The sequence below is a fragment of the Elephas maximus genome, chromosome 23 (genome assembly GCF_024166365.1).
Source record: "Elephas maximus indicus isolate mEleMax1 chromosome 23, mEleMax1 primary haplotype, whole genome shotgun sequence".
Classification (NCBI taxonomy): domain Eukaryota; kingdom Metazoa; phylum Chordata; class Mammalia; order Proboscidea; family Elephantidae; genus Elephas; species Elephas maximus.
Genome location: NC_064841.1, coordinates 13,317,851 through 13,329,605, shown reverse-complemented (window position 1 = coordinate 13,329,605; position 11,755 = coordinate 13,317,851). Strand labels below are relative to the sequence as shown.

At 40.0% G+C, this 11,755-nt stretch overlaps 1 protein-coding gene across 5 annotated transcripts in view; it reads right to left on the bottom strand.

Moving 5' to 3' along the window:
• Window positions 1-4,905: 4,905 nt before the first annotated feature.
• Window positions 4,906-11,755, bottom strand: part of PLSCR1 (phospholipid scramblase 1) — a 30,402-nt gene continuing 23,552 nt past the window's right edge. For all 5 annotated transcript variants that reach the window (XM_049867751.1, XM_049867752.1, XM_049867754.1 and 2 more), the window contains exons 7-9: window positions 11,448-11,609; window positions 9,098-9,259; window positions 4,906-6,043 (exon numbers count right to left, since the gene is read on the bottom strand). In XM_049867751.1, coding sequence (XP_049723708.1) covers window positions 5,987-6,043; window positions 9,098-9,259; window positions 11,448-11,609 — 381 coding nt within the window. In that variant the 3' untranslated portion in view covers window positions 4,906-5,986. The remainder of the gene's footprint in view (window positions 6,044-9,097; window positions 9,260-11,447; window positions 11,610-11,755) is intronic.

Genomic DNA, 11,755 nt, shown 5'->3' with positions numbered 1-11,755 from the left:
TGGCCGCGTCATAGAGTAGAACTGCATGAGCCCTGTGGCTGTGGCCCTGTGCATGCTGCCACTTCCCCGGCTCCCACACGGAGCCTGGCCAGCACAGCCTAGCCTGGCTGCTGCCCACTGCTGCCAGCAGCATGAGCAATGACCACAGTGATGACAGCCAGTGGCCCACAGCTCAGTGGGGGCAGGGCTCTGGCCAAGGTCCCTGCTTGGCTCCTGAGCTACACACTGCTTCCCTGGCTGCTATTATGTTGGAAGTGCTGCTGCTTCAGGATGATGGCGAACAGGGTAAGACCAGTGAATTCCAGGAGCATGGTCCCATTGCCACATTTCATTTGCTGTGAAGTGAGTTCCTTGATCAGAGGCAATGCTTTGTAGAGTGGCATGAGGGTGGATAAGGCATCCCGTAAATCCACAGCTGGTGGTTTGGGCAGTAGCACTGTGCACAGGGAAGTCAAATGCATATCCAGAGTATGTCTATCCCAGTAAAAACAAAACCCTGTTCTTTCCATGATGGAAGCAGTTCTATGTGACCAACCTGCCACCAGGTTGCCGGCTGATCACTCTGGGGAATGGTGCTATAGTAGGACTCAGCATTGCTCTCTGCTGCTGCCAGAACTGAGTGGAAGTGCACATTGGTGCCCCATGCATAATAATATTCAAAGCCACAACACAGAAATTCAGTTCAGTAAAACATTTTCTATACTGGCTTCAGCCACTTGCTTTGGTTTTGAAAACTATGGATTATCAACACATACCTGTTTCGTACTCTACTCTGGTTTTACTGTAGGATCCTGCTAAGTCACTTGAACTTGACAGGTATTAGATCACTAAATCCTCATACCGACCTTAGAAACAGGTACTATTATCATGCCAACATGACAATTAAGAAAAGTAAGATATAGGGAGGGACAAGGAGCTGGGAAAAACAGGGCCAGGTGCATAAACGTGGTCCCAGGAAAGTCATATAAGCAGCGAGTGGCCAGTGGGGTGGAAGCAAAGGGAAACCTGCGCACCCAGTGCTAGGAGTAGTAATTGTGCCAGGGATGCATTTTAAATCCTCATTTGTCCCATATATGATGGCAGGAATTCTCTATTGTGTCCCTTCTAAACCAAACCAAAACCAAACCCGTTGCCGTGGTGTCAATTCCGACTCATAGCAACCGTATAGGACAGTAGAACTGCCCCGTAGGGTTTCCAGGGAGTGGCTGATGGATTTGAACTGCTGACATTTTGGTTAGCAGAGGTAGCTCTTAACCACTGTGCCACCAGGGCTCCGAGTCCCTTCTAAAAAAAGTTACCCTAAAATTACAGTAGCTCTTTCTGATCCCAAAGTTCATTTCAGCCTTACAGCTTGGCTGCAAAGGGTAGTTACCTGGATGCTGGGGTACAGACAGTAATTTTCGGGCCCTCTGACCGCCTGCCCCTGGCACTTCTTCTCCCTTCCAGTGCTCCCTCCATTTCACTTTCTGTTCAGAAAGGGACTCAGGCCAGTTCTCAAGCACAAGCCACTGGAAGGTACTTGCACTTTTTAGCCTTTTCTCCTCCTCTTGCCTGTCCATCCACCCCACTGCTCACCCAGACCTCCCTTGGCTCGGCTAAAAAGAAGACCTTACCTCCTAAGCACCAATGATCCCTCTTAGGGGCAACTCTAGTGCTTACCCATTAGATAGAAGCACCCACTGACCTTTTATTCACTGTTCCAACCCACCCTACCATGATCCTAGGTCCCACACCCTAGGTGTGCCCCTGAACTTTCTCTATTCAGGGCCTCAGGCCCTTCCTGATCTTGGAGAGAAACATCTGTCACCTCTCATTTCAGTTCAAGGATGCTTAGCTTCCTGTGGGGAAGAAGGGTGGAAGGTGGAGACACTTCACTGGCTGTCAGGGGAGATGGTAGAGGCAATACTCTACCAAGTTTTCCCCAACCAATCCATGTAGGGAAAGGCCCAGGAGGAACACTCGCTTTGCTTTTCTGAACTTCTCCACCGTTTCTGGCCAGAATTATTTGGTTTGTCTACTCAGCTGAAAGGTTATCAACTCTCCCCTTCCTCCCTCCCCATCACCTCCTCTCACAGAAACACCCTAACACAACCCTCAGGTTTCTAGGCTGTCCTGGTCTCTCAGGAAAAGCCTGCTGCGTAATGACACGATTAAAAAGAATGGCTTGGCAAATACCACAGATTCTTGACTTCAGGGCTACACTGAATCCTGCAGTGTTCATTCTGATTGCTTGATTATAGTCCTGGCAGCTAGGCTTTGACTGTAAAAGTGACTCTTTCCCCATTTGTGAAAGAAAAGATTTCATGGAGAAGTCAACTGAAACTACTTGTATCTTATTCCTCATCAAGCTTTCAACTGATTGATTTATTGATGGATGTCTGCATGGACTTGTGATATCCTGTATTATTTGTTGGGTAATAATCTTTTATAATCATATTTACGGTTCTGCATTTTTCTGGCGGGAGCTCCTTCAAGCTGGTTCCTCCATCCTTTCGGTATGTCACCATCATACTTTGGGTACTTCCTGGCTTTTCTACCAGGTGTTTGAAGGTCATCTCATACTTTCTCTGCCTCACCCCTGGGATCAACTATTTCTCCAAAGAGGGCAGTTCCTCTGAAGGGAGAATGGTATTTAGAAGCCAAGATCTGGAAGCTGGTGTGCAGAAAGATGCCCTGGGATGTGATTTTTCCTTTGTTCTCTTTATGGTTTAAAAAAAAAAAAAAAAGATGGGCCAAGTGTGCTCTTGTTCTGAATGAGCATCATATTTCTGTAAGACTTATCCCGTGGGGAAGAATCCCTGAAGTGTTAAAGTCTCTACTCAAAGGCAAAAAACAAACAAACAAAAAAAACAAAATTCATTGCTGGCAAGTCAATTCCAACTCATAGAGACGCTATAGGAGAGAACCGAACTGCACCATAAGGCTTCCTAGGCTGTAATCTTTACAGAGAGGAGTACTGGAGGTACAGTGGTTAAGTGCTTTGCTGCTAACTAAAAGGTCGGAGGTTAGAACCTACCAGTCACTCCATGGGAGAAAGATGAGGCAGTCTGCTTTCATAAAGATTTACACCCTTGGAAACCCTATGGGGCAGTTCTACCTTGTCCTATAGGATCGTTATGAGTCAGAATCAGACAGGCATAGGAAAATATCATACTTTTTTATCTTTATAGGATTTACATTTTTGTTTCATATCTTTTGGTTCTTTTTATATGCTTGCTATTAAAGAGTGCAGAATTGGATTAAACTCTGTTGAGATAGGAAAATAGGAAGTAGACTGTGAGTATATCATGCAAATTAGGCCACAGAAACCCTTCTGCTACTGCCTAATAATGTCTGCCACACTGAGGGCATGCTGTAACTGTTTTATCTATAATCATGAACACACTATTTTTATTACTTTTGTCTGGTATGTAGTAAATCCATTACTCTGGAGAGTATAGTCCAGCTTGATTACAAATAAATTTTATTATTTTTCTTTGCCCCCCATCTGATTTCTGCTTTTGAAAATCATGTCGTGCATAAATTGAAACATGCATCTGTTGCTCCAGTCTCAACTTTTCTCTGAATATTTTGTGTTTCTCTGATTTCTGGGAGTATTTCCCAAATCTATCTTGTGTTGGCTTTCTACTTTATGCAATCTACTGTCTCATAACCTCCATTATACTTAAAAATGTAGTTATCAAATTTTCAACCCTATTCGGATATTTTTATGCAAATAATTCAAACTTCCTATGCTTGTTTTCCAAATATACCCTCTCCCCCTGCAAAGTATTCTTGTAAAAGCATTATGCTAATTTTTCACAGCAACATGTAAAAAAAAATTGGCAGAGTGGCACTTATAAAAATACCTCCTGGGGGCACGGGTGTGGTTGGCAACCTAAGGTAGAAGATTGCGGTAAATTAGGCCACATCAGGATGTTCCTCCTTTGCTGCCTGTTCCAGAAATAAACATGCAACATTCCCTCAAATCTCATTAGATTTCAGATGAAGACATTTGTTGTAATTCCTGGAATTGTTCTCAATAAATCGGTAATTTTTCATCTATTTGATGATTTTTCTCTTGTAAATTTATCTGTCTAGTATTTGAATGTAAACATTCAGGAGATATTGTGTGGGTTTCTGCTCAAATGTCGTTGCACAGGTGAAAAAAGAAGGAATTGTCTAGATCAGCTGTACTTTTACTTGTTTACCCAGAGATCCAGAATCCTACGAGGAGGAAAGAGATAGGAAATAAAAGTAAAATATATCTGTATTTTACAAATATTTGACAAATAATGTCAGTACCTCCCAGCCTCATTTCTGGGTTGGCTGTGGCACCTGATGGCTAGCATGGAAAGTCCTCCCCTTCTCTAACTGTTACAATGAAGGTCACTAGGATCCAGGTATCAAGTACCTTCACTTGAGCTGACATGCTCTCTGTACCCAGTATGAGCTGGGGGTGAGGGCATGGTTACATCCCGTCACAGGAATCTGGCACTGACTACTAGAAGGTTGTCTTCTTTCCCTGTAACTCCCCAGCATCTCAATGGTCACAACATTTGCCACTAGGAGTTAGTGGTGCTGATAGAATTCTTTGTTGCTAGTAAAGAGTAGAGGTTGTCGATGGAGTTGAAGATGAAAGGGAGTCCCATCCCACTTACCCCCTTTTCCTAACCACACTTTTTCTTTTGCATGAGGAAAATTGTGAGTTGGTCACCGCCCCCCCCCCCCCGTCTTACCTACAAAGCATAAAAATTCACAGGTAGACAGCCTAATTTCTAACACTGAAACAAATTTTATGAAAAAATGTATATGTCATTGCTCTCTTTAACAGAGATCTGAAAGGGAAGGGAAATTAAATACGCCAGATTTAGAACACCACCTGAATTCATCAGCCACAGTTTGTTTAACAATAAAAACCAGATATGCAAGGAATTATTCAATACGTTTATTTCAGCGATGTGGTTACTGAAGTTGAAATTCTGTGGCGGCATATATACGCTCTAGTTAATCAACACCTGGGTACTCTGGTAAATACCACGGTCTAGGAATGAGAACGCAGGCTATACTCACTCCATGTGTAAAAAATGACTTAAAAAACTCAATACCTCAGTTTTTGGACAAGTGGGTCTTTAAAATGTACACTTCTTTGGGGAAGAACTGTCTTTCTTTGTTTGTGGAGAACTTTATTGTCTGGTCAGTATGAAAAGCTTATACCCACTGCCCACCGCCGTCAAGTTGATTCCAAATCATAACAACTCCGTAGGACAAAGTAGAACTGCCCCCATAGAGTTTCCGAGGAGCGCCTGGCAGATTCAAACTGCCGACCTTCTGGTTAGCAGCCATTGCACTTAATCACTATGCTACCACGGTTTCCTGAAAAGCTTATAGTAGTGAATTAATTTATAGGAGAAGTTGAATATATGGTGACTTACCAAAGATTGAAAAACACACATTTTACTTTTCCTCACTAACACTCATATTGTGTATTCTCTGCATATTAATGGTGAAGGAAAGTGAAATTTTTTACTTTCTTGAAAATACAGTTATTTTCAAAATAATATTAGCTGTTACACATCAGCTAAGTTATAACCAGATTTAATACAATAGTATACTTTTCTATTAAAATTATTTCAATGATAAAGTTTTAATTAAATCTTGCTATAAAAAATGAAAAAGCAGAGACTAATTCAAAGTAGTTTTTTAGAAATGTCACGTCTAAATGTAAAAATACATATGCCCTTTCTCAAAAATATACAGTTGAGTATTCAAAGAAAATATATAAAGACATTTATAAGCCAGTAATACAGAAAATAAACTCTGTAATTTGAAAAGTGAAATCATATACCTGAAGCTACATGCATTACTGTGACACAATTCACACATTATAAATCACTTTAATAAAGAAAGAAAGGAAAAAAAAAAAAACAAAACATGGAGTTTTCCATTTGGATAGTCCCAACCGGTACATGGACTTCAAATTTTCAAGAAAACTCTCATTAATCTGCTACCATATCCCTGCCTTCTGTTCCTTGCCTCCAGTGCTTTCAAAAAACATGAAGTCCTAGATAAAAACAAAAATACAGAAATGACTCTTCAGCAACAAAACAGAGATCACGTCTCAGATGCAAATATACTAATGGGATTCAATGAAACACAGTAACATACTTGTGAAACAAGAAAAATTAAATGTAATACTTCAATCTGGGAAAAACTGGTAATTCTATAAGCTCTGCCTTCAGATTCCCATTTTCTTTTTTTCCATTTTATGAGCAGTTAAATACCTACATGAATTAAATTTCTGATTTCTCTAAATTTCACTTTTTCTCATATCCCTTGGAATCTTCCTCTTTCAGTTTCTCTTCTTCAAATCTGTTGTAATATTTCTCTAGTAATATAAACATTTTTGTGACCGAAGTTCCATATACAACCTTTAGGGTTCCCCCCCGCCAGGACGGTAACAGCCAATCTGAGAGTTAGAAGGCATTTTAGAATTTTTTTTAACCCACCCTTTGTCATTTCTCTTCCCAGACTGTTTTACCCCATCAGTATCTAGCCAGACTTTACCCTCTATGACTTCAGAACAAATCCTAGGGATTTTATTTCTTCCACATCTATTAATCTCCTTTATCCCTTCATGTGGAAATAATTTAATCCTTATCACCAAACCCTTTGGGTTATTGCAATTTTATCTCTTCAATCCATTTCTCGCAGTCATCACATTTACCTTTCTGAAATTTGGATTTACAACTATTTTATTTATACCTAGTTTAAAACCATCCAAGTGACCAAACTATTTCCAATGACTTACCAATGTCTACAAGAATTTTCCCAACCTTGAAAGGTCCTTTGGCAGAAGCTTAATCTCCTCTACAGTCATTTCCTTAGAATCTTGCCAACTCCCTAACTCTATTTTTCATTAGCCCAGACATACCAGACTGTCTGTTCTTCCTCAAACACACCACGATGTCTTTCACACTCCTGTGCCTTTGATTAAACAGTTCCTCAAGGTTCAGCATAAATTGTACTTTTTTATGTGACATGAACACTTTTTGAAAACAATTTGTAAACAGTGACTAATATTCTATCCTCTGGTTATATAAAATTTTAAAACTTTATTAGACAATACTAAACGTCTTCCCAAATTAGAATAGCATAATGAAGTCCCCATGACACCTCACCCAGCTTCAAAAATTATTCACACGGCCAGACTTGTTTCTTCTATTGCTCCCCAAGCTCTTCCTGCCCTTGCCCAATTATTTAAAAGCAAATTTCTGACCATAATACTACTTTATACTGAAATAATTCAGCATGCACCTGTAAAAAATATAGGCTATGTTTTCTTTTTACATAAACACAGTATCACTATCACATCTAAAAAAATACTTAGGAATTCCTTAATATCATCAGATATCTGGTCAATGTTCAACTTTCCCTCAATACCTTGTAAATGTTTTTTTACACTGGTTTATTTGAATCAGTATTCAAACACGGTCTACCAACTACATTAGGCTGAGTTGTCTATATGTCTCTTTAAACTATGATAATTTTCTCTCTCCTTTCCTTGTCATTTATGTGTTGAAGAAACTGAATTCTTTTTGCTGTATAATGTTTCACAGTTTAGGTTTTCCTAATTGTATCCCCAAATCCACGGTTAAGATATTCATCTAGTGCTTTCTCAAGCTTGATTGTACATTGGAACTGCCTGGGAGCTATAAAGCATATCTAGACTCACCTCTAGAGATTCTGATTTAATAGATCTGGGTGCAGTCTGGACATGAGGGTTCTGAAACGCTACTCAGATATTTTACTGTGCAACTAAGGTTGGAACCACTGCTCTGTCCCAGTGGTCTCTGGAATCAACTGAGAAGCTTTAAAAACTACTGACTCGGATTGAGGTTCTGATTTAGGTAAAACCAGGTATGGCCTGGGGCTCTGGGGTTTTAAAAGTTCCATAGATGATTGTGATGTACAGAGAAGTTTGAAAATCACTGCTCTTGCCCATGTATTTCCTATAAATTGGTAGTAAGATCTAGAGGCTTGATTGAATTTAAATTTTCTTTTTTTGGCATGAATATTTCAAGGGTGGAGATATATACTCCTACTGCAGTTTATCATTCTATATGAGGTGATTTAATTCAATAATGAATCAGAATGATATCTCACTGCCTCACTGAGTCTGAGTCCACGTAAACCCAGACTTCAAGTCTTCCCACATGGGGATGATTTACCCAAAGGATTTGGTCTTTGTCCTTGGTTCCTAGAAGATAACCTCTAAAACTTGGTATTTTCCCAGTGATTGAACTGTTTTTTATCATCTATAAGGGCTGCAGGCCACACCTACCTAACCAGTTATGCTAATGAGGTGACTCAGGTAGGGGCTGGCCATCCCAGAAAGACCCACCACATGGTATCACCTAATCTCACGGGTTGATTATGCCTACATCATGAGGCCACAATAAAGGCTCTAGACAGGGAAACTCCAGGGGCTTCTTAGTTGGTGAGAGACATCAACGCACATGGAAAGGTGGCGGATCCCTTTTCAGGATACGGAAGCTCTGTAGTGGGAACTCCCTAAGACCTTGTCCTATGTGTCTCTTTTGTAACTTTTTTTTCTATAATAAAACTGTAATCATAAGCATAGCTGTTTCCTGAGTTCTGTAGGTCATTCTAAGCAAATGGTTCAACCCCGAGGAAGTAATGGAAGCCAGCAGGTCAGAAGTGAGGGGGCCCCTGGAAACCTTTGAGCTTATGGCTGGTATCCTGAGGGGGAGAGGGAGCCTTCAAATTTGTAGCCAGAAATTCTGAACAGATCAGGGATATATCAAAGCACTGATTTTTTTTTTAAGTAAAAATCCCAAAGACCAGGGCCTCCCCTTAACATATGAGCTCCTTCTCTTGCCACAGGGAGTTTTGCAGACTCTGCAGGCGGAAGCTAGTCATCTGTGAATCTAGAGTGTCAGCATCAAATAGAATTTCAAAGCTAGAGTTAAATGGGACCCTTTGATTATGACCTGCATATTTCAGAAGGTCATTTTAAAAGGTACGATTTACTGAATCATTTCAGGATGACACTGGAAAAAACACCTACAACCAAGATCAGCGAGAAGAGACTTACAATGAGGAAACACGCGCCCAGCATCACAGCTTTCATTTTAACATCCAGGTCTAAAGGGAACTGGATCCCAAAGTTATCTGCATCTGTAAATGCCTCTTTCAAAAATCCAGTCCAGTGTTTTGAAATTCTGCCAACCACAGTTCCTTCATCAAGAGATTTAATCTAAATTGGGAAAAATAAAACATAGTCTTAGAGAATTCTAGAAAACTAATAACAAACTACATTCAAACTTGTAGGAAAATGAAACAAATATTGTACTAATATCACGTGCCATATGTAACCGGGAATATTATTTCCCTCATTAGGTGCATATAGGTTCCTGTGTCTGTTTATAGATACATTAAAAAACTCTTTGATGCCTACAGAGAATTTACATGAAAGTCGTTTTTCGTAAGTATTTAACATGTTCTATTTTTTTACATTAAGGCAGACAGTAACAAATCACTTGAATTGATCTAAAACAAAATTTAAACAGAAAAGGATGCAAATATAAAACACATCTATGATGACATTTTTGGACACCGTGTGACTCCCATGTGACTTCTGCTTTAAGAGAAGCACAGGCTGAGAGTTTAAATTGATAGAAGCGGGGGTCATCATGAGTCAGAATCTACTCGATGGCAACTGGTTTTGTTTTGTTTTGTTTTGTTTTGGTCAGTAGAGGAAAGTGAAACGCAAAGAGCCTGGACAAGGAGACTGACGGTTTAGAGTGGAGGACAGTAACCAGTAAGAAAATTGGTGGGAGGCTTCAGGTCAGGGATAACCAAGACTAGGTAACACATGGCATGTGAACCATAACCGCAACAAAATAAAAAGGGAAGGGAAGGGTGAATTTCAAGCGAGTGACTATTTCTCAATACGTTCAAGGATGGCATCTAAGTAGTACCATTAGAGAAGCACAGGAAAAAGGTCAATTCATTACATATGAAGTGTGCTTAAGGGTACCCATTAGAGAAGGGTTGCTGGATAAAATCTAAATTCATAATCATTTGCTTTTCACTTACTTCCCACAAGTGAAATGCCTGCCAGTTAAGCTTCCGTTAATATCGTTCCCTAAATGAACAATTATCTTTTCACTCCTCTGAACCTTTGGTAGAAGCGCTACCCACTACATACCTAAACCAAACCCATTGCTGTTGAGACGATTCAACTCATAGTGACCCTAAGGCACAGAGCAGAACTGCCCCACAGGGTTTCCAAGGAGTGCCTGGTGGATTCGAACTGCTGCCCTTTTGGTTAGCAGCTGAGCTCTTAACCACTGTGCCACTATGACTCCACCCCCTACACAGAAAACTATTTTTATACATACCACTACATATAGGATTTACACATACATATTGCACATATTACACATGCAGACATTAGGTATGCATGTTTTATAAGAGCCTTCATAAAATCTGTTACATCTCCTGTGTTTTCTTAGAACTGCCTATCTCCCCAGTTAGATGATGATGTCAATGAGGGGAAGGACTGGAAACCATGACTAGAGATCTCAGGCAGGCATTATAATTAAATGAAGAAGAAGAGTGGAAAACACTAGGGAGTAGGGAGGACCTCCCTGAGTTCCCACATCTTATCAAAAGGAGGCAGCCCTGCTCAGCCCAAGCAGATTTCTGCCATGTGGAAATGTGGGCCTAGTTTGCCAGATTTTCTGATTTTCCAAGAGAAATCAGTAATTCGAGATTAAGTTATAAAAGTTATCCAACTTTAAAAAATTTACTGTGAAGGCATGTTGGAAAATCGTTGCAGTGAAATTCCCCCATGTAGCACACACAGAGATGTCTCTAATGACCTCGTTTAATAGGAAAATAAAGTATAGACAGTAGAGAAGCCTCATTGGATGTCTCACGCTATCTTTCTAAAACTCTCTTTGTGTAACTGGGCTTTCTGTAGAAGCTCAAAGGATGTCAGACCTTCTGAGGCAGGCCTAGGGCACTGGCAGCCTGTGTCTTAGACTAAGGATGGAGATTCATAAGCTTTGGAAATTAAATTCAGATGCCAGGGTTAATGTTCTATTTAAAATGGAAAATTGTAGCCAGCACAGTTGATTAAATAGAAAATCATCCCATTCTACCCTTACTTCCATTGGAAAATACCCTATTTAATGTTGGATGTTTTGCTTATGTTTCTTTGACGGCATGGCCAGCTTCTCTTTTTGTCCATTTCGTGAAATCACCACTGACATTTAATCAGAGCAATAACTGCCACTCTGACCACAGTTAAATATACAAGCGTATTATCTCCCTATTGAAATATGACTACATATATAACATCTGTACATATCAGTGCATTTTTAACAGCCTACAAATACTTGGAATACAAATCCTATGAACATTATTGCATCTCTTACCTCAAAATCAACATCTCCACAACAGCTACACACAAGACATGGGCCAGCAATTTTTAGTATATCCTCTTTTTTCTCATTTTGAATTGTAAACTTTGGCAGACAGGGGTGCCAGTTCTGAACAACATAACCTACTGGAACACCAGGAGGAGCTTGGATTTCTATCTGCAAAAGGGAAAAAATATATGTAATTATAACAATAAAAATGTTAACAACAGCAACAACAACAACGATGAAGCCTATTAACATCTCCCATTTACTGAACTCTTCCTAAATGCCAGATACTGTTCTAAGCACCACAGGTACGTTAA